Source organism: Dromaius novaehollandiae, chromosome Z (assembly GCF_036370855.1).
Source record: "Dromaius novaehollandiae isolate bDroNov1 chromosome Z, bDroNov1.hap1, whole genome shotgun sequence".
NCBI classification, from domain to species: domain Eukaryota; kingdom Metazoa; phylum Chordata; class Aves; order Casuariiformes; family Dromaiidae; genus Dromaius; species Dromaius novaehollandiae.
The window spans coordinates 82,783,775-82,811,257 of NC_088132.1; the positions used below are offsets into that span (position 1 = coordinate 82,783,775).

The 27,483-nt window shown below is 42.3% G+C and overlaps 1 protein-coding gene across 3 annotated transcripts in view; it reads left to right on the top strand.

Moving 5' to 3' along the window:
- Positions 1-2,035: 2,035 nt before the first annotated feature.
- LOC135324998 (NAD-dependent malic enzyme, mitochondrial-like) overlaps positions 2,036-27,483 on the top strand; it is a 35,525-nt gene continuing 10,077 nt past the window's right edge. Inside the window, exons 1-13 of one of the 3 annotated variants that reach the window (XM_064502270.1) lie at positions 2,036-2,182; positions 8,197-8,283; positions 8,716-8,840; positions 19,228-19,361; positions 20,721-20,870; positions 22,017-22,092; positions 22,894-23,055; positions 23,572-23,675; positions 24,010-24,119; positions 24,229-24,326; positions 24,963-25,076; positions 25,168-25,282; positions 26,480-26,622. In XM_064502270.1, coding sequence (XP_064358340.1) covers positions 8,733-8,840; positions 19,228-19,361; positions 20,721-20,870; positions 22,017-22,092; positions 22,894-23,055; positions 23,572-23,675; positions 24,010-24,119; positions 24,229-24,326; positions 24,963-25,076; positions 25,168-25,282; positions 26,480-26,622 — 1,314 coding nt within the window. In that variant the 5' untranslated portion in view covers positions 2,036-2,182; positions 8,197-8,283; positions 8,716-8,732. Of the gene's footprint in view, positions 2,183-3,279; positions 3,331-8,196; positions 8,284-8,715; positions 8,841-19,227; positions 19,362-20,720; positions 20,871-22,016; positions 22,093-22,893; positions 23,056-23,571; positions 23,676-24,009; positions 24,120-24,228; positions 24,327-24,962; positions 25,077-25,167; positions 25,283-26,479; positions 26,623-27,483 lie in introns of those variants that run through there. The other 2 variants (XM_064502271.1, XM_064502272.1) reach the window with 2 other exon arrangements.

Here is a 27,483-nt window from a genome sequence, read left to right on the forward strand (position 1 = left end):
GGTAGCGGAGCCGTGACAGTTGGATTTAAGGAATCCGGGAATGCCAAGGGCTCCCAGGGGTTCTCCTGGCCACAGCAAAGCAACAACAGCACGTGAGCCAAACGAAACTCCTCCGTGTTGAGCACCAAATATGGGGATTACAAGTTCTCAGGAGGAGGAAGAAGTGACCGCTTTTCTCGTTTTACAGCACAGGCAGTTGCCTGAATCAGATATAAATCTAACAGTCACCCAAAGACTCGATGCAGCGAGCCTTCACACTTCACGGACTTACCGAACAGCTATGGAGAGACACCACCAAGGCCAAAGCGGTGGATGTGCAGTTAATAAATGAAAGTTCTCCCTCCCATTAAAAATTGTTGCTGGGAGTTTCAGGGGGAAACTGCTGGGTGGGGATTTTTCTCTTATGGAATTAACTACAACACAGCTTTTAAGATAGTCATTCTTTCACAAGAAAGAGTTTTGCAGTATCTTTCAGCGAGGCATTAAACGTCCACTAGATATACTGGCCAAGAACCTCAACCAGTCTAAAATGACATGGGTTTATAGCAAAGCTGATTTATGCTATTTGGGTATTAAGCACAGTGTTTTTAAATGCTTTTCATTCGGGCTATTTTTAGCCAGGCACAAAGTCATGACCTTTCATGCTATTTTTGCAATTTTCTTTGTTTTAGAGGTGCAGTATCACGTTATCCAGGAATGTTTCAAAGCCATCAGTCATGCTGGGGTGGGGGGAAGCAACTGAGTATGTAATTCATTACAGGCCTCAAGATCATGATGGGAAGAGGAGGTTTTGGTTAAGCAGGTTCATATATTTATTGTTACCGCTACTATAGCAACCCTGCTTCTTTTAACGGCATACTGCTCATTTGCACAGCTAACGATTAGACTCATCTGAAACACCAGAAAAGAATTAACAGCCTCATGATTTTTAACACCAGAAAATATATCAGAATATGGATTAGAGAGGTAACACCCCCAAGGGCGAGGAGATGGGAGAAGTCTCAGGTGAGCTGAGTTTGTATCTTACTTTCCATCTCCAAACACCAGGCAAGTTTAGCTGGGGAACAAATTATTTCTCCCCTATTAAGAACGCTCCAAAAGCGCTAGAACACTAAGAACAGTCTTAGGTTATTATGAAGTGATGTTTTATCACCCTGCGGTTCCTCTCTGGGTCCGATTTTAGTGCTGATCTGCAGCATTAGGTGCCTTTTGGTCTTTTGTGAAGTCTTATGTGTTAATCAAACATGATATATATTACAGGGGATATTCCAGCTCTTCGGGCCTTGGATGGTAACACACTACAGTGGTTACTTCCTCATGGGTGAGAGTGTTTTTCTGCACTTTTTGAGGCACCTAATTGGTGTCCGGATCCAGCACCTTTGCCTGGAAGGATCCAGGATCACGGGTCCCACTCAAGAGCCTGCTCTCCTGGAGGAAAGCCTCCGAGCACAGAGGTCTTCCGCAAAGACACCCTCCTCGCTCGCTAGGCCAGAGCAGGCCGAGACCCGAGGCCTTCTGGTGACCACGGTGTGGCCAGGCTCAGAGCTGCGAGGCGCCACACGACGACAGGGCAGCTGGATGGCGGCATCCATCTTGCTCGAGGTAACTCTTCCCCGGGGGAGCCCCCGCGGCCCCCAAACCGGGCTGTGCCCCTCTCTACCGCCTCCCCCTCGCTTTGCTTCCCCCCTGCTTTGCCTTCCGATTCCACCCCCCCTCCCCCCGCCGCAGCCGGCCGCTCCTCCCGGGCCGCAGCACCCCCCGGCCCGGCCCGCCGCCGCCCGCCCCGTCGCCTCACGGCTCGCCCCGCCCCCCTCAGGGCGCTGCTCTTCCCGCCCCGCCCCTCCACGCTGATTCGCCGCCTCCCTCGGCCTAATTAACATATTAACGGTCGCGCCCGGCCCGCTTGCCTCTCCGCCCGGGCGGGGAGCCGCGAGGGAGAAGGCTCATTGGCCAAACGCCGCCGTCGGCCGGCCGGCCGGCTTCCTCCCCATTGGCTGCGCTGGGTTGTCGGTCATAAGGAACGCCCCGCCCTCCGGGGTGTCCCTCCCTGCCGCTGCCCTGTTTGTTTCATTTAGCGGTGGGTGTCGAGCGGGACGGGGCCGCGCCGGGCGCGAGCGCCTGCGGCACAATAGGAGCGGCTCCGCGGGCGGCATCGCTGCGGGAGGAGGCAGAGCCCATTCTGGTAACAATCTGGCAGTTGCGCTGGCGTGTGCGAGGCCTCTGCCTCTTTAAAAACACGTATTTCGGGGGGGGTTTCTTCCTCCTCGAGTGCCTCCCCCCCCCCCATGCCCTCTGCGTGCGGCGCGGGTCCGCCCCGGGCCGGGCCCCCACGGCCCCGGAGGCCCCGCGTCGCCGGCCGCCGCCTCTGCTGGCTGCCCGCGGCCCGCTGCCTTCTCCGGGGGGGGGCCCCGCGGCGGGATGCGGCCGGGCACCGCCTCGCTCCGTCAAGATGGGCGGCGCGGCGTGAGGCGAGGCCGTTTTCACAAGTTTCCCCCCTTCCCCTCCCCCGTTTCTGGCAGCTTTTTGGGGGCGAGTCTGGCGGGGCCGGACCCGCGAGGGCCCCCTCGGCCGCCTCCCGCCTCCAACTCTGGTGTCACAGCCAGGAAACGGGGAGCAAAAGTTGGGAGGTAGCAGGAAGCGCTGTTAGGCCGCTTGGTATTTTTAGAGCTAGTTTCTGTGGCCCTTGAGGGGTTTTTTGGGTTAATTTTTTGTCCCCTTGGCTATTCAGAAGAAGAAACAGTGGTGGCTCTTTGAAATGCCACCATCAAGTTCGGTCCCACTTTCTTCTCGGTTCCGCTGCACCTGCGATACCGAGTGGTGCCAGATCCACGCATGGCTTTACGAGCAGCTCGACACCTCATATACTAACAGCGTGAATCTACCTGGTTGAGGAAACCCTAAAGTCTTATATATGTGTAAATACACATGCGTAATTCAGCTGTGCAAAATCCTGGACCCTGTGGATAATTCACTTGTGTGTCCAGCCAGGAGCGTCCAACGTGGAGTTAGCTCTGCTGCATGTAGAATGGCCTATATGAAGTTAGGCTGAACAAATATTTTTAAGGAAAAGTGTGCGTTACCATCTTGGGACAGGATCCCTGATAACACCGTGCATTAGTGTTGTCAGTCAGTGGCGGGAGCGCGGGCAAGGTGTGAAGCTTCTTCTCATGCAGACGGTGAAACCGCCGTCCTGTGTGGTAGTATGCTGTGCTCGGGGTGGATGCTAACCACTTTCTTTCCTTTCTTTCCTACTAACAGCCTTGCTACTAAAGGCATCTTTATTGCAGTAGGAGGAACATTTCGCCATTACTTGGGCTGGTGACTAACTACGTATGTACAATTTTTCAGGTTCTTCTGCAATTTGGGAAGGAATTTTTTTTTAAAGTCCCAACTGTAGTACACAGTGAGGCTTATAAATGGTTGACAGGCTTCTACTTTGTGTTATCTCTGCTGAGGGTAACTCTGAATTAGCCAACAGCCTCATTTCTCCATGTTTATTGCTGAGTTATTCTCCCAGAAGGAATCGCCTTTTGTAAGTCTACAGCTGTAGTTGAGAACAACCCTGATTCTATCTCTATCCTTGGTTTTGGAATGAAGAAAACAGCTATAAGATAGATGTGTACCTTCTCTCCAGAATAAAACAACAGTGGCTTTCTGTATAGTTAGAGGAATTTAATATTTAATGTTCTTTCTAAGGAATCTGCAGGTTAAGACATACGTACATGTGGTTACCCTTGCTACCATAAGTCCTCCCATGAAAACAAGTGGAACCACTTGTGGGAATAAAATCAAGGATGCGACTTTATCTTTTTGTTGGACTGTGCCAAAAATGCTGCTGCTGCAGTTTCCACAGTACAAGTTAATGGACTTCCTGGTGCTTAAGAAGAAAACTTAAGTGAGATCCACTACTGTAGAGAAAAATAACTTTCTGAAGTTGTGTTAAGATCTCTTATGAACCAAAACTGTAGCACCAAACAACTTAGTACTGTTTTCTAGTTGTGCTGTGAGAAGTTTGCTGATATTTTAAGTTGTTTTAAAAAAGATGTTCTGAAATTACTCTCATTTGATCTCAACAAAGTGTGCTTTATTTGCTGAATGCTTCATACCTCAAAATGTGAACTGGCTTAGTGTGCTTAAGTACTTGAGATCCAGCTTTTCTTCCTTTTGGATTGGTTGAGGAGAAGAGGGAAGAAAAGGAGTTCCAAGATGTTAAAGATCTGCTTCCAAAATGGCCTTGTTTCCACTGCTGAACATATGATTATTAACGTTTTCCAATATGATTGTACTTTTTAATCTGCAGATCTCAAGGTACTTCAGAAGCATCATTTAAAATGATGGCTCAGGACATTGCTGGAAGGAACCCAAGATACTGTTATCACCACTTTCTATTAACTACACCCAATGGTGTCTTGAGCACGCAGGAAAGGTGCTGCGGAGCACGTGTCGGAGGTGCTGCATTATCATGCGGAGCTCTGCGTTGTCCAGCCGTGTCTCTGTGCTCCTTCCCCCGTACACGTACGCGCTGATGGGCTCCTGTTACAAAGTGCAAATGCTCCCCTTTACTCCGCAAAACACTTATGCGGTGCTGGAGGGCAGCGGGCGAAGGGAAACCTTTCTCTGAGGAGCTCCTGTTGGGGAACGCACTTGTAGTTGGTATTTGCCTAATGTAATAATTTTAGACTGCTTTGTTAGTACTGAAGTGATGAAGCCAGCTAGAGTGTGCCTGGTTTGTGTCATGCTTGGGTAGGCAAGGCTTGTTTAAAAAAAAAAAAAAAAAAAGCAAGTGAGAGCACAACCGTATCAGGTTCAGGATGTGCAGACTCCCAGGACAGTTGCAATGTGCATGTGAGAGAAAAGGCTTGTTGGTCCTAGAGCAGTGGTGCGTAGGAAAGCGAAATCATTCTTGGCCAGAAAGGTGGGAAACTATGAGGCCCTTATAGTCTTCAATTAATAATTCTAGCTTATGTTATCAAGAACAAGGTCCTGATAACACAGAGGTCTTGGTAAGTTCTGTACCTGGAAAAAAAGATTGAAACTGTTAATTTATGGAGAATTTCAAGAATACTTGAAATATCTTTGTTTAGCCATCATTCAAACTGAAGGAAGACTGCATATTCATCAAGCATAAACTGCTGTCCACTGAGAAATGTTCCTTAGTATTAGGTATAATCCACGACTCGGGCTGTGTAGTAATTGAAGCAGACCTTGCTCTAATTGACGCTGAGCTTCCTGACTCTCTGAGCAATGTAATTGTACCTTTTAAAAGTATGATTAGCCTTTCCCTGAAAAGCAGCTTTTGCAATTTAACGAATCCATAATTGCAGCAGCAAAACATTTACTTCCAGATAAGGGCACTTGTACTGTATTAGTAATTGGTTTGAATTGGCCAGATGCCTCCTGATAAGGTACAGCAGAAACCTGTCATCTGGTATGCTGGAGAACTTAATTCCCTTAAGTTGTGACACAGCATGTATGTAGTAATAAGTCACAAATTACTGGTTGTAATGGGTTGAGTCTAGTGGTGTACCACAGGCTCGTTTATTCCTCACTGTTGTCAAGTACTGCAAGAAGGAAAAAAATCCTCGGTCTGGTTATGCTGACACATGCTTAAACAAAAATTGTATTCCTCTTTCAATTCCTCTGCTTTCTTCCTAATTCCTGCTGACGGGACCTTGCATAACCTCAGTGCTTTGTGCATCCCTGGTCTCCCGGTCTCCCAGCCCCCTCTTGCCCTCGGCTGACATCCTTCCCTCTTCTCTCTCAGCCTCTACTCTTAAAATCACCTCTCCTTTTGTGTGTGGCTGAAGTACCACCATCTCGGGCCTGATCTCTCTTTAGGGAGCACGTCTACGAAACCCTTCATGACCACTTAAAAATCTTCCTGCAAAGCAGCACGACCCAACCTTTTGTTTTGCTGGGAACCAGGTATCAGTTTGGGGGCCCTTCGTGCAGACCTGTTGTTGAGCTCTTCCCTGAAACAGGCAGGATAAATATGAGCTGCCGCGGCGTTAAGCTTCATGTCCTTTCACCCTTCCCTCGAGGCCAGAGGAGAAGCAGTGGTGGCCGGGCCAGCTTATTTGCCGTCGGTTGGACCGTGCTGCATGTAGAGTGCTTTTATTGTCTGGTGGTATCTTCATCTGAGAAGCTGTTGGCTGTAATTCCAAATTCTTGGTGTGAGTTATTTTTATAGCTACCCGGTGCTGCATCTGGCTCAGGCACAGGGTCCGTCCTTGTGGATCTCGTTGGGGTGAGCAGGGTTAGGCTGGGAGCTCTGTTTTTAAAAAGCATTAACCCACCCAATGGCATATATAGATGTAGCCTTGATTTTAAATCTGATAGGTTAAATTCTGTGTCAGACATAAATCAACTGGGATTGTATCCCTTGGATCTAAACCAAGGAAATGAGTGGAAAATGAAGCCCGGATTCCTCCCACTCAGCTGTAGGCATCTGAGATACCTCCACTGGGAGACTAGTTTTAGGTCCCTCTAGGGCACCTCTGAAGAGAGGAGTGCCTCCAGAAAGTGATTTGGCCTGTGTAAGATTTGAATTGCACCCCAGAAAAGTCTCTCTTTCTTGTTGATTAGAGAGTTAATTGATTACAGTTAGTCGGGAGAAATCTGGTCCGTGGTCTTGTTTGGTTCATAAAATACTAACTGCAACAGAGTAAATTTGAGTAGCGTAAGATAAGGTGCGATGTTTGGCCTACTTTTTAATTCCTTCTTTAAGATAGTTATTCATGACAATTTGAAACCCCCCTAAAACCAGATTGATAAGATGCCTACTGAGTTTTACTGGGATATTGTAATTACAGATCATTTTTGGCTTCATATGCTTGGGGACATGGGCTTACAACTGCGTAATAACACCAAACGAGCTATCAGAATTAAAATCATTTAAGGCTGAATTTGCCATTCCTAAAGGCTGATTGGTTTGTAGCACAGATTTAATTTTGCTTATCTGATCCTGCTGTATGTAGTTATTTTCATCTGCCCTGAACTCTGGCAGACCAGCTGTGTTTAGTCCACCACTAGCTAGTTTAAGGAGGAATTATCATGTTAAAAGCAACATTTGGCTGTAATGCCGGCAAGACTTCCATTTGTCCTGTCTCCGCGCAGTAAATCTATGTTCTTTACCATAAAATAACTAACCATTTGGGTTTTGAATGGATCTTTCTTAAACTGCAAGGCCGAAATGAGCAAAGAAAGGCTGAAAGAGAGTGAACCTGCTGCACGTCAACGTTGCTTTCCTCTGGAATTTGCAAAGGGTAAAAAAGAAATGAAGAGACGCTGATGATGAAAAATACTGGATCTATACATATTCTTTTAATGCTTTGAAAGATTTTGAAGCAGATCCTCAGATGATAACTTCCAAAATCAGTCTGCCATCTTAAAAGTTGATTATGTGTAACTTTGATTGTAACAAGGTCTTCTAAAGTATTCAGGCTATTTTTAAGATAATGTAGTTTTGCTCCTTAATCTAATTTTTGTCTTCCATCTGGAAGAAATTAAAAATCCGAACCATGCATCTTTGCAGTCCTTAAAAATATCTCGTACCTGTTTTGCTCTTCCTGCGTGTATCTAGGATTTGAAGATACAGCTGGGGCAGGGAACTGTGGAGCACCAGCCGCTAGCAGGAACGGGGTAATCCAAACAAGCTAACTGCTGTCCCAGGGTCTCTGCCTCTTTTCCCTGATTGTATGCACCTCATGCTGAAAGTTTTTTTTCCCCTCTCTCGTCCTCCCCACGTCAGGATTCTGCGTGATATCGCACCTGAGCAATGTATGCCTCACCCTGTCTGGGCCGCAATCTTGATGTGGGTTTATAGAGGCTCACAGTTGTGGTCCTGTGTAAGGTCCTGAGGTGTGACTGCTATTCTGTCTCTGAATGTTGCTGAAATAGCATTTGGAGATGAGTCTAGGACATGTCCCCTCATGTCACTGTGTTATACAGGCATATGATAAATAATAAGTTCTGCTCCAAAGAACATCCCATTAAAAGTGGTCATCACCTGACAGGATTAAGAACTAGGCTTTTGAGTGGTGTGAAGAAATCTTTGGATCTGTTAGGGAAATGTTTCCTTTATTGAAAAGGATATACTTCCTCCGAAAATAACTTTTTTTTTTCTTTTTAGGTTTGGAAGTTAAAAAATCGAGGAGTGGAATCCAGAGGTTCAATAAATGTTTAACTGTTTTACAGGTTTTGTCTAATCTAGTTGTAACAGGCCAGCAGACATGCTTTCTTTCCTTTCCGTTGTCCAGGCCGGTAGACCTCATGGCCAGAAAGGTATTGGAGAAATGCAACTTCAATTTTCTTGCTGTACTAGGCCAAGTCGTTCTGTCCTCCCTGGCAATTGCCAGTTACGTGGGTCACCAGAGAAGGATAATATTTGCTGTTGGCTGTTTTCTGCCCTAGGTTTAGGGTGCAGCTATAAGACAATGCCCAGTAAATTCTGACTGACTGCAGCCCACAGCACAGTGCTAACTGCACTAGTTTCCCTGTATGTTCTCCATACTCACTAGCACGCTCTGTTCACTGCAAAGACTTCCTTCTCTTTCTTCATCCTGGCTGCAGCAAGGCAACTTGGGGTTATTATCAGTGTTTGAGTGAGGAGCCATATCTAACATGTACCCGTTTCTCTTACAACAGATAATGTAGAAATATGAATATTAGTTCAGTTACCTCTGTATCTGAATGATTATCTTTTCTTCTTCCCAGGTGCAGTATAAAAGTAAATGCTCTCTCGATTAAAAGTTGCTGCCACTCCCTGTACAATGGCGTGTCGCAGAGCGCATACGAAAGAAAAAGGCAAGCCGCTGATGTTAAACCCACGAACAAACAAGGTTGGTAGCGCGTGTTTATCAAGCGTCTTATCTTCAGCTGGTAACAGCACAGTGAACCTTGTTCTAGAATTGAAGCAGCGTTCAGTTTTAAGGTCAAGGAGCTATACTGGGCCACAGCCCAAAAAGGGTACAGAAGATGGAGGAGCCAGCGATCGTGTAAAGTTTACTACCTGAAGAACTACAGTACAGGGACTTGCATTGAGGTTCTGCTTCTGTCAGCCTGCACTTCTCTCAGTTTGCTGTGGTTTACACAACTGATCCTGCTGCTCCCTCATGCCGAATTAAGAATCTGTGATTCTTGCGGATTACTGGCTTAATTTTTTTGGCTGGTTGAATTCCAAGAATATTTTAGCAGATTAAGAGCCTTATTTCATAGTTTGCAAAAGTAATTTTGAATTTGAGCTTGCTAGCGATAGAAAGTGTTAGCCTCTGAGTCCTAGTCCTGGTTTTTACCTGCCAGACTGTGAACCGCGACCAAGCCACATGAGTTAGAAACATCTCTGTGCAGAGAGTCAGAGAGTGCACATCTGAAAATAAGGTAACTGGGAGGTAGAGACATCATGTTGGTTCCATGCACTGGGAGGAATTCTTCTTCATGGGGAAAAAAAAGCCACTTTCTTAAGATTCCCATTTCCAACTCCCTACCCACAGTCTCCTCTCTTTTCCAGAACAGTAGCAGTCTTTGGGAATATTGAAACGATCAACCTTTAAACTAAAGCTAGTGAGAAGTGAGATGAGGTCTTTTGGCAGTTAATCCAAGCCCTCTGAAGTGGTCAGGAAAGGTGACAAACCTAGCTGGCTTGCATGGGGTATTTTATGAGCAAAGGAAGTAGCAAAGCTGGACTTTCATGGTTATGTCCTGTGCTTTTTGTCTTGCTTTTCTCTTCTTCCCCATTCTGTTTTTTTTTTTTCCCCCCTCCTGTCATGCTTCAAATTTCCCCTTCTCTGTAAACTTCCTTCCCTTTCTCCCCACGACCTTGGCTCCTTCTCTCCCCCGGTATTCATCAGCTCCTTCACATGTCCCCTGCCCAGACGTGGAGCAGCACGTGCTACCGTGAAGTGGCCAAACACCTAACCCTCGCACTCAGTGCGGCCCTTCTTGGTGGGGGCACTCAGCTGGTGCCCTCTTCCACAGGGCAGTTTTTTTTAATTGAAACTTGTTGGAATTTCTTTTATTTGTCCCTCTCTTTCTGTCAGAATTAGTAGAGGTTGGCAATGGGTTTGAAAGTCTGGGGGGACGAGGGAGGGCATCAAGCTAAGAAATACAAGCTGCATCTCTCTGTGTGCAACCCATAACTCTAGTGAGAATCGCTCTGGTTTTCCTTTTGGGAGGAGTGACTCTTCAGTGTGCTGAAAAGAAGGAAAGAAGACAAAAAGTTGCTTGCGTTGTTTTATACAGTATAGTACAGGGTGAGATGCCTTAATGTTGTATGAATCTAAGCTGCATAAATACACAGGTAGCTGGGGTAGTTAGAGTCTGCCTGACTGCAGAAACAAAATTGAGGTGGGAGTGTTGAGGGGAGGAGAGTAGAAGGATGGACTGGTGTGATTTGTCAGGATTGGGTATCTCGAGACTTTTCTGGGCTATGAACACTTTGACATGCCAGAAGAAATTATTTCAAGCCCTGAAAGTTTTTCCAAGTACTGATTATGCAACAGTGGTCAGAAACAAAAACGATAGGTCATTTCTTATTGTTTTTTTGGTGACAGTATCTGGGGTGTTTTTGTTTTGTTTTAAGCCTGGAGTAGTTTTGTGGGGGACTGAGCACAAAGCAGTATTTTTTTTTTTTATAGGTTTTTTTTTTTTGAGGAGGAGGGAAGAACAGAAAGATGCTTATTAATAGCAGTTGTTTTCTTTTTTTTTTTTTTTTTTTTTTTTTTTTTAATGGCTGCAGGGAATGATACTGGGCAGAGGAAAAAACTTTCTGCCTGTTCGTTCATCTCTGCTTTAGTCAGCATGTCATTAAGGCTGACACCTGTTTGAATAGATCTATAAAGTGCTTAAGTGATACTGCTTGGTAGTGCGGTGTATTATGTATGTTGAAACGTATTTTGGAAATTCAGCAGAGAAATAAATGATTGACTAAATATGGAAACTACCCTTTCTGCTCTTCTTGCCCTGGTTGCCTCATGTGTGCGTGCATGTGTGTGTGTATACATATAAGTATGTATGTATATATACACACGCACAGATAGTGGACTTTGATATCTCTTGCTGGTAACTTGAGATCAGCATTTTGTAACTTGTTTTTTAGTTGCTTATGTTTAGTTTTTATAATCTATATTGAGTTATTCTACAAAACGTTTGGACTTCATCAATGTACATGGGCTGTAAAATAAAAACTGTAAGATGCCAGCATCACTGATGGGGGGGGGGGAAACCCTTCCCCATCTGTAAATTAATCTGCTCCTCTACTTTGCCGCTGGAGTTGGCTTTTTGTTTTGGGTTTTTTTTTTCCCTTGTCTTTCCCAGCCTTACCTGGCTCCTGCAAGGTGCATACTGCCTGCATTAACTCTCTTAGGCTTTTATGTTTCAAGGCCAGGTTTCAAAAATTTATGGTCAGGGCAGCTCAGAAAAGGTCATGAGCTATATCAGTAATGCCCTTGCTGTTGCAGCCAAACAATTGCAGAACATACTGTAACTGCGTTGCTGGCATCAATGTATATTTACAGTCTCCCATGATGTTTGATTTCTGCTGAGCTGCTCTGTGACAGGGATTCAAATTATAGTTAATTGGCTTCAGGACCTTATATTGTGCTGGTGATCCCTACTGTGCAGAAGCAGCATTTTAAGCTTGTTTGGCACCTTGACAGTTTCATTCGTTTAGTACTGGCAAATAAATTGTTATTTATGTTGCGGTAGTGCGTGCGGTTCTCATTCATGGGCCAGGCTTTCTTCTTCCAGCACAGAACAGGTGATGACCCCTGATCTTGGTAATGTCCATGCTGCCATGTAGAAGGGCATCAGTGTGTCTTTATCTTCATTGGAAATACGTGACCTACAATGCTGTTCATGGTTTTGTTTTGCCTGGGGCAAATCTGAGACTTTTCATAATTTGTGACACTTTCTATATTTTAGTTGCTGTCAATTGGCAATTTTCTACCTTGTGGTGTCAATTCTTGTTAATCTCTGTGTGCATGATGACCGCCTTGTGTGCGGTTGGTTCCATTAACCCTTTTATATTATTCTGTCCCTCAGTCTTGCGTGGTTACTTCATTCTTCAGTATTGCTCTCATATCCTGACAATGCTTCCCATTTTTTTCCCTTCAGCAAATGTCTTTATCACACTTCATATATGCCCATACATTTGTATGTGTATTTGCTTGGGCACATATATGTGTGAGTATGTGACATATTTAAAAAAAAAAAAATAAGAATTTGCTGATGGTGTCATGAATGTTCAATTTAAGATTTATCCCCAGAACAACTTCTGAGGAACTGTCCTAGTGCCTGTTCTCCAGATTGTCATCTTTTCATAGAATCTGTTATCTTGTCTTTAGCTAGACCATTAATTGCATTTTTGTCTGTATTCATTTCCAGCTTTTTCAGCCCAATTTATTTTCCTATATGCCTTACTGAATACATCACTGAAACTCTGATAGATTACTTTTGTTTAAAGAATTGGTCTCTTATCAAACATATACGTGGTCTGACTGACTTCTGGCAAATATCCAGACAGTGTATTTCCAATTCAGAATAAAAAAAGAAAACAAAGCTAGTTGGGCGAAATAAATAGGGTAAGACAAGAGAATGTGAGGAAAGGTTGCGTAAAAATGAAGATCTAAGCAGAAATGCTCCCTTTCTCCTTCCTCTGCCTTCTCCATCCTACCACGCTGATCCAGACACATCTGGTTTCTTTTGTTTGGAAATTTTTAGACCGTAGCTGCTTGGTTGAGTAGGTAAGGTGCAGAATAAGCAATGCCCATGTGCCTTCCTGGTTTTCTTAGGAAACCAAGATAAATAGAATGTGTAGACATACTGAAAGTGGTGATATTTATCTTGCTGAAATATCTTGAAATATTACTGGCAGTTCCTGGTCGGTCACAAAGAAACATCCTAGAAGGCAGGAAATGTTGACAGAAACTACTAGAAACTTGCACACGCATACACACAGCCCAAAAGAGCCCCACCACAAGTCTTGTGTCCTGCCCAACTGGTTTGGGGATGGAGAGGTTGTTGGGTGGAGGTTACATGGCCACACATCTGCAGTTTCTAAAGCTATTATCAGCTTCCTTGAAGATCTGCCTGCTTTTAAGAGGATTCATGTGTAGAAAGAAGATGGATCTGTTTAATCTGTAACTAGCTTTCATCATCTGCCTGAAAAGGTGCTACAAGTGCCAAAGTTGGTAAGCAGTGTTGCACCTCATTTAACTTCAATCAGCTATTATGCTTGCAACTCTTGAGTTGTTGGGGTTGCAGGTGAGGGAATGAAGGCAGTTGTCTTGGTTTTGAGATTTGTAGGGTTAATGCTATTAAAGGAGAATAAAAGCAATAGCATCTGTTCAGTTACAAATAACAGTTTGATGAAATGTCTCTGAGGTGCTCACTAGTGCTGTAGGGTTGAGATGAAGTGGTAGGTGATCCACTGCAATCCATTATGCTCACGATTTGCAAAGTACAGCTTTCCCTTGACCTTTTGTGCTTGGAAGCAAACCCCAGAGGGGATGAATGACCTGCTTGCTGGTTTGTAAAGGCTTCTGTTGAGGAGAAAAAGCTCCAGCTGAACCCAGATCATTCATAAATGCTGGTTAGTCAAACCTGGTCAGCAGCCGTAGTGACTTACACCTGGTTGCAGTTCTTGTACCACATCTGTATGCAGGCAGGTGTCTTTGCCTGCAGAAGCTAAACCCTTTAAAGGCCTAACAGCCTAAGCACTGGGTCATTTTACAGCTCAGCAGGGAGTAGATCCCTGTGCCATGTCAGCTTGGTCCCGCAAACTGTCTTGCGAGGAGACTCTGCCGGGCCCCACTTGTGGAGAGATGAGGACAGCAAGACTCAAAACCTCTTGAAGGAACACAGGCGGCTATGGTGCAGGGGAGCTCTAAGTATATAATTTTATTGCAGTTGATATCTAGACTGCAGCTAGCTGTATTACTAGCCCTGCCCTTGTAGCTTCAGCAAAGAGTTTAAGGGGAAAATTTAAAAAGCTTGCACTTTAGGTTGTACTTTAGTCCCCCTGCCAGTACGAAATGTTTGTGGAAGATGAAAGATGCTAAGTTCAGTTTGAAAAATGAAAGAGGAAAGAAATCAAAGAAGGTCTGCATATTATATGGTGTATATATAAACCCAGATAAACTTTGAATCTGTGTTTCAGATAGCAAATACACCTTTGATTCATATGAGTGAACCTTATTAATTTGCACTGGAGACATGTTGTGCAATAGCGAACTTTGAGATTTAGCAAAAGGACACACACTTAAGAGAAGAAAAAGCCCACAATCCCAAGTAAAATCTACTTTATTTTGAAAATGTAGTTTATGATACTACTTCAAAGGCTAGGATACACTGCTGAATATGTTATGACAATGATCAAAAGTTACATGAGAACCATTTCATTAAATCTTCCCTGTGAAGTAGGCTAACTCTCATTTTCCAAGCACTAGCTGCATTTGGATATATTCTGCATTTACATCTTTGTCAGGGGCTTTGTGCTGGTTTTCAAAATGCTTCAGACCATTTATGATACCAGGTAAAAATATCCCCTCCTATACAGTTTTCCCTCAAGTCCTATTATTATTTTTTTTCTCACTTGATATTTTTCTGCTCAGAAACCTCTCAGTATTACTTACTCAATGGTGCTGTGAAAGTCACAGCAAGATTCTGGTCTCCTATTCAACTTCATGTGAAGTGGGCAACTAGAATTTTTATATGCTGGTATTTATAGCATCATTAGCTTTGTGCAGTAGAGTCCAGTTGTTAGGGCCAAAGTAAGGTCCCTCTGCCAAATAGCTGGTGCATTAAAGGCGCACAGTATGTAGTGATTAAATGGGAGCTTGTCCTGACTAAAAAAAAATAATTAAAAAAAAACCTGTCAACACTTCATTTTCTTGCTTCTTCTTTCTGCAGCATTATGTTGATTTTTAGTGTGATAAATTTGTCTATGTGCATTAATTATTTCATTCGTAGTCTTTGAAGTCTGCTGGTTTTTTTCCTAGGTACAGTCCATGCCTTGTCTGTACTGTCTGATAAGGACACCTGTTTTTTCTAAGCTGTAAAGAGGATTAAGGAAACTAATCTAAGTGAAAGTGCAAGACACGCTGAGAAAGACCCACCCTGTGGGTCGAATGAAACCACAAAGTGATTCCCGTGACCTAAGTCCAAATCATTACAGTATTTAGGTGCTTAATTGCAGCTGAAACCGATGGGAATTGGGCACTGGAGTAGGTGGTGGGATCTTAAGTGCCTTTGAGAACCTCAGTCCTACTGTTGCAAATTGCTGAGTGCCCCCAGATTCCCTGGGAGCTGATTGCTGGTTCTGTCAAACAGCACTGGAGAGGCTCAGATGAGAGGAAGAGGCTAAGAAGTTTGTGATCCTGTAGCTCTTGGGCAGACCAAGTTTGAGGAAGATCTGTGTCCTGCCAGGTGCTACACAGGGAGCAAGCCCTAGGTCCCAAATGCGAACCAAGAAGCAGTTGATGGTCATGGACCAAGCTAATGAATGGGAATACAGCAAGCCTCAAAAGGGCTCTGGGGCTTTTATAGTGCTGTTCTGGACTAAACTTGTTATGTTTTAGTTAGAAATTTAATCTTCACTCCATATGGAGGCTGATGGCATTCGGATTTCTCTGAGTTAGGCCTGGGCAGAAATTAAAATGCATCTTTTAATGTGGTAAGACTTAATTGTCATACTCAAACAGCTGGCAGTACTTTGTACCACTTAAAGAATTCATTGTGTTTAAAGTCCTTGTAAGTCCAGATACACTGAAAATCCAGGTTGCCTGTAGACTGAAAAATGTGAATAAATTGAATAAACATGGGTAGCTGTTCTGCTTAATACAAACCTGAAGGCTCATTTGGTAGTAGTATTAAGGATGCAGATGGTTTATTGTTGCTGGATTTACTGTACAGGGAAACGAAGAGAAAGTCATGACACAGTGTCTGTGCCAATAATAGAAATTAAACAGATTTTATTTTAAGGGATTTTTTGAATAGTTTCTGAAAGGGAGGATGTCGTTTTGCTAGTGAGATATTTCAGCTGGTTTAGAGTAAAACGTTAGTGTGGTAAGTAAAGTTCCACTAAAGGGATTCTGGCCTTTAGTTCACCAGGTAGACATTAATGACTTTATTGACAAGTGTTTATATATCTCCTGATAAGAGACTAACCTTTTTTGTTTTTCTTCTGAACACCATAAATCTTTTGGCGTCGTTTCTATTTTTCGTAGTGCCTAAAGTAATGTTCAGAATATTACAGATGTTTTCCAGCTGTGCTTAGCTTCATATCCCAAATACGATATGCATTGAGAAATGGTCCTTTTAAAAAGGCATAAACTGATAATGGTAACAAACTTCTGAAGACAGCTGATAGGTGCTTTTGCACGCTTCAGTTTCACACCACTTTCACAGGTGTGTTTACATTCCTCGAGGACCTTCTAACCCAAATTGTGAAAGATGCAGAAGTGAAACTGAAGTAGATTCTTTATAATATCTGAACTTAGTAGTAGTATTTTTTCTGGGCTGGAAATAAATAGTGTAATTTGGAAATAAAGTATTGTATCACTGATACGATAATGAAATATGTTTTGATTCAGCTGTGTTCCTATCTCTAATTTATTTGTATTCATCTGAATACTCATGACCTTGCTGAAGAAATGTATCTGGGCTGAGGGGAAAAGATGGCATTTGGTGTTTGTTCCTCTTGGCTTGTTTCTCACGCTCTGCCGTTGACTGGTTCTGTTCTCGTTTGCAACGTTTGATTCCTCAAATCATTTATCAGGAAAGGCGTCACGTGGCTGCAGTGACTGTGACACCCAGCAAATGACAGGCAGCCAGGGTAAAAACATCAGGAATAAGCCATAATCTGAAATTCCCCTACAGAAAGTATCGGAAGAATATGTGAGCATAACAATTACACGAGGAAAGAAAAGAGCTGACTTGCAAATGACTCACAGATGGTGGAAAAAGGATAAATTGAGTTTATTATTAAATGTCAAGTCTGTTACATTGAAAGTGAAATCTTAGTCAGAAAGGTAGAGGATCAATCTATTTTGAGGTTAAATACTTGAAGCTTTTCTAAGCTTTTTTTTAAATCTTTTTTTCCTCCTTGAAGTAACTAGCTTGCTTTCTGAATCTTCAAGTATTTTATTACTTTAGAATATAGTGTACAATTAATACAAAAAAGCAGGTGGACTGCTTAAAACAGTGTAGTCAGAATAACTGATAGTAAATGTGATTTAAATAAGCAAAGAGATAAATGGTATAAATCAAAATCAATTGTTTTTAATTACGGATTTTCCTAAGGTGTAGTTGATCTGTGTTGGGTATAAACAATTCAAGTATGCTAAATTACAATGAGGTATAGCCTCTATAAACCACCGGGTTTTTCGTTAAGAATATCCATGCTTTATACAAATACCTATGAAAGTCTAATCAGTGATCTTCAGAGGTGAAAATACATATATTCCAATAGCTAATTTTATTTTTTGTTATTCTAAAGTGGGCAAATGTTTCATTAAATTTTTTTCTTGTTATTTGTCTGATTGCAGATGGAATTTGTAGGGTAGTTACAAGACATAAAACAACATATTTAAAAATTTTTTTTTTTCTTTTAACTTGGCAGCTAATCTGCCTTAGGCGTGGGTAAATTTGAGAAAGCGTGCTTTTGTTTTTTAATCTAGCTGCTTTAGCAAACAGAGGAATCGCTGTTCATTAGTAGAACTGATGTTTCTTGTTTCCTTCCCTTTCAAAACATTTGAAGGAGCAGCCGTCTCCCTTACAGGTTCTGCTTTTGCTCGTGCGTTGGTACTGTGGCACAGGGAAGGCTTTCCTGCACGTTCAGCTCCTCCTTTCTCAAATACTGATTAACCATTCACCGAACTGACACAGTTGAATAAACTCAAGTGAAGGAAATTTATTGTTTTTGTTTTGGCAGAAGCAAACTTAAAGTGGGGTCAGCTGCTGCCAGAAATGAGGTTAGCACTGCAAGCAGCTCTGGCCTTGAGGTCTGGTGTCATATCAGCTAAGTTTGGCAAAGTTTTGCCTGGGACTTAGTTGCCCTGTGACCGTACCTCTCTATCTCCACTGACTAACAGGTAGCTCACAGCAGGCCATTAAGTATGTTAAGTGCCAGTAGTTAATGCCTGCTTGAATATAATTTTTAAATAACTCAAAATGTCTTAAGGATTAGAGTCATGTTAGGACCTAATGTCTGCTGCAATTAATTTTTAAACCAAAGTATTAGAAGGTTTAAAATTATTTTTTGTTTCAACAGTGATCTTCAACTTTTAAAGTAAAACTCTGTCTTGCAACAAACCTTGCAACAGAGTGGAAATGGTGGGATATTTTTGTGATTTAACTCTTCTGCAACTTAATTTGTTACAGAAAAGACCTTTTGGTAGTAGGAAATTGAAGAGATTAAGAGATTAGCGCTAGCCCTAATTAAAAAGGAAGGATTTGGGTTGAGATGTGATTTTGGTAGAAGCATTAGGGCAATTCAGTAACTTTTTAGGTTCTAGCTAGATTATCAGAAGTATGGACAAAATGCAGCAAATGGAGCAATTCAGAGAAAGCTCTCATGGTTAAATGTTGCTGGCTGTGATTGCAGCCAGTGAAAAGACCAGGTGACCTGCATGTTCCTGATCAGCCTTATGTTCCTATGAAACATTTCAAGAACCACCTGTTATTTTTACTTTTAAACCTCAGCATATCTGCGATGGAATCTCTTAGTTCTCCAGTTTCACAGAGGACAGTGAGATCTAGGGGAAGGTGTGAGGACTCAGAGCTACATCAAAGCTGTGGTCAGAAGGGACACCCAGGGAGGATGAGGAGAGCCCCAACAGGGGCAGGTATATCCCAACTCCTCTAACTGCGGCACTTGCAGCAAGACAAGGATGCAGGGCTGCTGCAGCTGGAGGAAAACACCAGAAAGCAAATTATTTCAGTGTGGATTTGCGTGAGCTGGTGAATGAAAGATAGAACTGAGGTCTGGGTTCGGTGCTGCTGTTTGCTGAACAGTGTAATAATTGCTTCTTTGCTCGGTTCTCTAGCATATAAAATAAGACAAGATTTTTTTTTTTCCTCCCACGAGACGTTGGTCCAATAACATTTGGCATACTTTGAGCAGTGTGCATGGGTATCCTGGAAGTGGATAGTCAGAAATGGCAAATACATTATAAATAAAACTCCTAGAAAAAAACCTCTAAATGTTTTTCACCTCTCTTTTGTTTTCAGGGCATGGCCTTCACATTACACGAACGACAGATGCTTGGGTTGCAAGGGCTTCTACCTCCTAAAATAGAGACACAGGACATTCAAGCCTTACGCTTCCATAAGAACTTGGCAAAAATGAGTGACCCCCTGGAAAAGTAAGCACTCCTCCAGCCTTGTGTTGTCATGCTGGTAGATGGGAATTGGTGTAAAAAGTATTTCATTGGGATAAGCAGACACGCCTTCTTGGCCTCCACTAGGTTTTCCAGTTGTTGGAGATGATTTTCAATTTTGCACAAACTTTGTTCATCAATCCCTTATGTAACTAAAAGAGATTGGAGAGCAATTTTGTAATGTTGCTTAGTCATGAGGTAACAAAAAAGAATGTACACAAATTTGCCAATAACAGAGCTGCAGGCTTATGGGGCAGCAGCTTGCTGAAGACCTTGCTGTTATGCTTCTGTAATATATAAGATTTGGCTGGCAGGTTGTCAGAGCACAGAACTGGTTTTTAGCTTTAGAGAACACCAGAAAAATATAAGTGAATTTAGGTAAGTTAGGAACTTGCTAATTAGGTGTGAAAGACAGTGTTTATTCTATATTGTAGTTATTACTAGAAGGAAATTATGGCCTTAGTATTTTGAGGCTCTTAATGAGTAATTCTTTGAGATCAGTCTCTTTTTTTGGTCAGATGAAAAAAAATGTTTTGTTTTGTTAGAATGGCATGTTTTTAGTATTTTGTTACCATTTTCATATAAATGGTATGTATATTTGTACACGACGATACGCAGTGTCATAAAGGCAGGAGTAGCATTAGAACGATTTGAAGCATACTGGACCACATCAAAACTCTGTTCTCAGGACAACTGAAAGGTAACTTTTAAATCCATGTCATTTCATCTGCTGATCTGAAACAGTCCAATCATCTATACTGGCAAAGCATCCAGTAGCTGTGACTTAAGATAATCCCTAATTAATGATCTATATGCTGTTCAGTCAGCTAAACTGGATGAGAATTGGTACGTGATAGCCTGGTATATAAATTGGCAAAAATGAAGGTTTAGCATACGCACTGAGTTCTGTCCTTCAGAGTTGACATTTGTTAGGAGTTGATTAGTTTTGCAGCTGTGTTAATGCTAGGATTAAGAAGACTTTACTGTCAAGACCTCCTTTTCTGTCTGAAAAATTCTTTCACTGATATTTTTTTAACAGTAATGAGACTCCCAGCTGCATCCTGTAATAAATCCATGGCTTATCTTATATCATAATGCATGCTTGTGCCTTAATTTGTTAGCATGCATGGTGTCAGTTATTTTTATTACAGCTTTTTAGTACTGCTGCTCTTTCCTTTCCAACTTTTGTTTAGTTCTCAAAGCCCAGCTTGAGTGGAGAAAGGAATTTCATGAAGATATTATATGAAGCAAGTTTGTTTTTTTGCTTTGCCATTTTTACACTGTTTTACATAAGCATAAATGTGAAACATAAGTGTTTTTTTTTTTGCTTTTGCTTTATTACAGGTATATCTACATAATGGGAATCCAAGAGAGAAATGAAAAATTATTCTATAGGGTATTGCAAGATGATATTGAGCGGTTAATGCCAATTGTATATACCCCAACAGTAGGCCTTGCCTGCTGCCAGTATGGACACATCTTCAGGAGACCAAAGTAAGAAGGATATATATATATTGCTACTACTTTTATTATCCTTTTCTCTATATACTTCCCTGAGGTTTGGAAATGCTTTATTTCATTTTCATTTGAATTCAGCTACATTAAAGTTAGGCTGATTCATTAAATAACTGAAGACCCAGTTTATTTTGGAAAAAAGAACAGAAGTGCTGGGTTTCAGCCCTATTTCCAGCTCTCCCCAGGAGGCTGTGCAGCTCTTGCATTCCTAGGAGATTGCTGTGACTTTCTCCAGCTCTCAAAATTACGTCTGTGAAGCTCAAGATCTGTTAGGAGCAGAGTGTTCAGAGAAAAATATGGGTTGAAAGGATCTCTGGAAGTCACTAGTCTGACGCTCAGCTAAGGAGGGCTTCCTCTCCTCCATGCGTATTACAGGCCAGTTTGAAAACTGTCCCCCGCTAGAAGTTTAGGCCACAAATTGCAATGTGTACAAGAACTCGGGATGTGTTCCCTTTCTTTCCAGAACCAGCACTGTCCAAGTTATTTTATCTGTTAAACCCTCCGCTAGGCCTTTCATGCCCTCTTTCCTCCCAGCTACAAATGACTTGCTGCAAGTAGAACAGCTATAGTCGATTCTGTGCTTCACCTCTGCTCCTTGCTGCCTCTTTTCCTCCCCTCCCCGTTTCCTGCAGTTTGGGAAGCGCTGTTCTTCTGTTTCCAGAGCAGGCAGTTTGGTTAGTCCCTGTCTTCCCTTGCTTTTCCCTCTTCTCTCCTTCTGTAATGTCTCGAAGAGAGATGCACGAAGGTAAAACCACGCTGAGGGTGACGTTCCCCTCTTGTGCCCTTTCATGGGACTGTAGGTCCCATCCCGCCTTGCTGAAGTGAACACCAGAGATGTTTTGCCCTAGTGGAGTATTTAAGCTGGTTCTCTGTGGTACTGTAAAATCCAGGTAGCATCGTAAGCAATATTTTCCTCTGCTTCTGTTTTTGTTTTAGAGTGTTACAGTAGCCAGATAGACTTAAGCTTATTAGAAATTAGTTGTCTTTTCATTGTTTTATGTAATTGATTTCAACACTCATTTCATGAAAATTTTACTGTTCAAAATTTTGTTTTTACAAAGCAAGGTGAAATTTCTAGTTACCACCTATAAAATATTTCTGTTGTGTTTCTTTTTTTTCTTTCAGAGGATTATTTATTTCTATCTCAGACAGAGGTCATATAAGGACAATTGTGAACAACTGGCCAGAGAATGACGTTAAGGTACTACCAGTATATAATTCTTTTTTTCTAGTTGCTATTTAATCTGAGTTGAGCTTCTTAAAATTGGTTGATATTTTACAGAAATATTGATGCCAAATAAGGCATCCTTGGCAGTTGTTTGACAGTGACGACAAATATAGTTAATGAAAACAAGGCACATCTTGAAGGGCTGTGTTTTGTTATAAATGAGGGTTACAGCTTGAGTAAACAGTGATGGTCAGAACTAAGTTTGCCAATCTTTTGTTTCACTTTGTCATTCCATCCTGGGAGGTGCTAGAGGGAGCACCTCTGCGTCTTATTTATTACATTACATAGCGATGGGAGAGGTGTTCTTGTCCTCAGACACGAACACAGAAGTGATGGCTGGGAGACCCAGGTTTTGCCATTAAAGATATTTGACCCAAAACCACAAAGGCAGAAGAGGTGGATGGTACTCATCTAGACTTCTTGCTCTCCGGATTTAGGAGTGGAAATCATAAACCGCAGTTACAAGCTCCTCTTCCACACAGTGGCCTGGATTCTTCCCACTTTCCTTTAGGGGATTTGGGCAGTAGCTTTCAGCAAACAAAAAGGAGCTTAGCAGATCCTAACATTATCTTGTCTACTTTCTGCTCAGCTAAAATGAGCAAGGAGTAAAGCATTATCATTTCAGATAAAAAAAAAAGTCTTTGTAATGTATTCTTATTTGGTTTAACTGTATAAACATACCTGAATCTGTGCCTGGAAAAGGCACAGTTAATATTGCTCTAAACTTTATAAATTCTAGCAATCATATGTAACTTCATTTGTTTTTGTTTGCAGGCTGTTGTTGTCACTGATGGAGAAAGAATATTGGGTCTTGGAGACCTCGGTGTTTATGGAATGGGAATTCCAGTAGGAAAACTGTGTCTGTATACGGCGTGTGCAGGCATACATCCAGATAAATGCTTGCCTGTGTGTATCGACGTTGGAACTGATAATACAGTGAGTTTGACTAAACTTTGCCTGCCATAAAGTATCCCTTTAATTGTTAAAAGTATGTAGTACTATAAGAGGAGATTTTCTTATTTGAGCACCTTGTTTTAAGATGAAGCCAAATATTTTATTTAAAGGCAGTTTGCTTTATAGTTATATATCAGTGACTGAAAAACTCTAGTTAATGTGACAGTGAAATGGTGTATTTGGAAGTAAATTGAATGCTGGAATGCTGTAAAATAGACAGTCAAGTTGACCCGACTTTAAGAGGCTGAAAATGTGAATCAGATTTATTAAAGCAGTTTATTGTTCACAGTATTGATTTGTTCCATTGTGAAAACAGCCATCACCAACCTCAAGTGCCAGCTGATATTACAGAATGTTGATATAGACTGGAGGCAGTTAAGGTGACTGTATAAATGCAGTATCTTTGAGAACGGTGCAAAATGTGTTACTGTGAACACTGGGAAGTGTATATTGAGGAAGTGACTCATCCTGCTGCTGTCTTTGATTTATTTTTTTCAGACACTCTTAAAAGATCCGTTTTATATGGGCCTGTACCAAAAAAGGGATCGCTCGCAGGCCTATGATGACCTAATTGATGAATTTATGGAAGCCATTACAGACAGGTATGACACTGAATTTTCTGCACAAGAATATGGCCAAAACTGCTGGTGGAAAGAGCTGTGACACACTGTCCTTGAAAGTCGTTTAAGGAATAAAGATAGGTCTAGAAGACAGGAGACATGGGCTGTATATCTGGCTCTGTAGTGATTTTCTCTGTGACTTGGAACGTGCTGTTTGTAGTTATCTGTTAAATACGCACAAAACAGAGATGGAACTGTTTCAAGCAATGAAAAGCAATGAGATCTTCTGTCCAGAGATAATTGATTAGGTGCAGGATTTGTTTTAAAAGAATTTGTTCACGTGTCTAGTGATAAGAGTATTTACCATGTTCTGTAGGTATGGCCAGAACACACTTATCCAGTTTGAAGACTTTGGAAATCACAATGCTTTTCGTTTTTTAAGAAAATACAGAGAGAAATACTGTACTTTCAATGATGATATTCAAGGTATGAGCTTTGTTTATGTCCATTAACGTATATGCAAAAACATTGCCTAAAAGAATAATCTGCCATGTAGGTCTGTTCAGCTCTTTTCAGGTTTGTATTGCTTTTGTAGGAACAGCTTCAGTGGCCTTAGCAGGACTGTTGGCAGCACAGAGAGCCATTGGTAAACCACTTGCAGAGCAGAAAGTGCTGTTCCTTGGAGCAGGAGAGGTGAGTTCTCCCAAGGTCTCTAGGAGAACAAAAGATTGTTTTGTGTTATATTTTCTGGTTCCATAAAATCTGGACACTTACATCCTTTGAAATTTATTGCCAGCTAAAGACATCAAGTTGTCACATGGGCTTCTCAAAGCAGCAGAGACTTGTGTGTAGTGGGAGGAGATTTTACCATGAAATTATGATTCAGTGAGAAAGGGGGAAAGAAAGGGAAGCATTGCCAGCATCCGCTTTCTGCCCTGTTGCCTTCTCTGGCCACATGGCCTCTTCCACAGGCAGCAAGAGCAGAGGGAGGTACAGAAAGGAGTTGGGCACAAAACAGTAGGCCATGGTTTCTTGGCAGGAGGGCTGCAGCAATAACTCGTTCTTAGTGTCCAGCTAGGTCACTTTGTTGTAGCTGCTGAACTGGTAAAGGCCCAGCGTGGGGCACAGTACCCAGAAGAGCTGCCTCTCTTCTTTCTTAAAGACATGATGCTGTTGATGCCAGGAGTCTGCCCCCATCTAGGCAAACCTTGCTTGTGTTTCAGAGCTGACCTAACTAGTAATTTTTGTGGGAATCTAGAATGGGGTGGTATTTGTGATGACAGACCCATTTCATGGCTCATTAAAAACAGAAGTCCTTTAATCTGTCAGGCTGCCCTGGGAATTGCAAACCTCATTGTTATGGCTATGATGGAAAGCGGTGTTTCTGCTGAGGAAGCCCACAACAAAATATGGATGTTTGACCAGTATGGTTTACTGGTTCAGGTAAGGGTGCATCAGGCCTGGAAATACCACATTACACATGGCCAGTGCTTTCCGTGGCCTTCTCACAAACAGCATCAACTTTCATGTGCAGGGCCGAGAACAGGCGGTGGATTCCAATCAAGAACCATTTACGCACCAGGCTCCAGAGCAGATGCCAAAGACATTTGTAGAGGCAGTGAATGTACTTCGGCCTTCGGCTATCATTGGTAAGTGAGGTTATGTTCACTTCTGTGTTTCCACAACTTGGTTATTTGCTGCATTTGCTTTTGGCAGTATGGCCCCAAGCAGATTGGTGACAGTAGTCTGCATTTCTGCTGGGGTAAATGAGAAAACCTGAGGGCTATTTTCTGCTTGAAAATATATTGAGCTGCAGGTTCTCTCTCAGTGTATCCTTCACTGCAGCTGTGGTGCTCCTTCTGCACCTTGTGTGGTTGTTAGCTGCTCGCTCTAGTCCTTGTCCAGCCTGTCAGTGGCCTTGCTCAGAACAACTCTGAGCGTGTTCTCAGAGACTGCATGGCCACGATGGACTGAAACTCCAGTGAAGAGCAATAAGAATCAGATATCAGAATACAGTTCTTTTCCCAGACATATTCCCTACACCAGCAACAAGGGAAAGAACAAAGGCAGGAACCACTGTGTTTTCTGATAAACAGGAGTCCCCTAACTTGAGTAATAGCTTGCTTGCTCTATTTTTTTTTTTCTTTGGCCTTCCTCCCTTCCCCCAGTCAGCTTTTCTGGCCAGAACCTGCCAGTCGCATGACTTGAAGGAGCTGTTTTGTACTGCAGTCCCTGGTCACCAGTACCTATAAGGTCACTGACATATATATGCCCTACCTTTATATGTGTTGATTTATGACTGTGGCTGTCCCCAGAGGCCAGATGGGATTATAAGTATTTCCTGTGACAACTCTGTAATTTCCTTTGCACATTGTTTTTGAGGGAGTGAAAAAAACATTTTCTGGACTGAGTAGCTGCCCTTAAGTCTTTATCTGGTGTATTCATTTTTATGTATTTGTATCTGTGTGTTTAGGTGTGGTCAGAAATGCCAATATAAAGGGAAAGTGCATTGCACAGTTAACACCCAACTAGGATAAATCATCCTCAGAGAGCTGCAGTCACCTCTTGCTTACCCAGGGTAGTGATAAGCGTTCTTTACACAGATCAATACAAAAAAGCATGTAAAATAGGCTTTGGGAACTCATTAATTAGAAGTTCCTGTGAAGAATGAGATTTTTAAGCAGCCAGTATCAGAGCAGTGCTTGGTCTCTGTCTCCTGTAGAACAACAAGGCTGTGACAGTTTGCTCAGAGTCTTTGGGAGTGACATGGACTTAATCTGTAATCATCATCTGACCTGGGGCAGTCGAGTATTGATTGCATTTTTGTGTGTTCCCATGTACTCCAGGAGTTGCAGGAGCTGGGCGGCTTTTCTCAGAAGACGTGATCAAAGCAATGGGCTCTATCAATGAGCGACCCATCATATTTGCACTAAGTAACCCCACAGTGAAAGCTGAATGCACAGCAGAGGAAGCGTACGTGTTAACAGAGGTATGTGGTGTTTTGAAACACTGACCTATTGGGCACTTGATGATAGAACTGTTTACTGACAGTGAGAATGCAAAAACTCCTCAGATTATTACGTGGCATTTCTTCATGTAATAATAGATTTCTTTCTTGTCACCTTGAAAAGTAGATTGAGATGTTTTGAAAAGAAATCTTGATTATCAAATAATGGCATGCTGCAAAACTTAAAATAGCCTGAATCCTGTTGTTTCTTTTTTTAAGAAGAGACCATTAGGTACTGAATGTTTAGTAGCTTTGATCAATTTCCCCTTTCCCACCAAATTTTGTATTTTTTTCATTTCTAAAGAAACCGCTTATGTGAATATCAAAATAGAGATTAGGTACAACCTTTAAAATATAATGGCTGCCATGTTATAGATAAAGTTCTTAAGGCAGCAAATGTCCTTGCATGTAATCAAGACTTCTGCTTTGCACTCAGTCATTTCCTAGTGTTTGCAGGTCAGAGCTCATATCATTAACGGTGACCCAAGAGGACCTGTGCTTCCAGCGCAGGCCTCTGCTGGTGACCCTCTGTCCTCGTGTTGCCCTGTCACCACGCCTGTATCTCATACCCTGGCGCCACCAGAAGTCGAAAGGAGAGAACTGAAAGGAGTGAACTAAGTATAAATGCACCTCATTTTGCACTCTCATCCCAAAGCAATTATGTTGTGGGTTTGGGAGGTTCGGTGGTTGGGGTTTTTTTGGTGTTTTTTTGTTTGTTTGTTTTGGAATGACATTATCACCAGCATATTTCAGGGTAGGTGTATTCAGATCTAGGGTTTGTCTTTATTAAAGTAAGTCTTTTATCCTTCTGCACTGCTTTATATAAAACTAATCTGCTTTGAA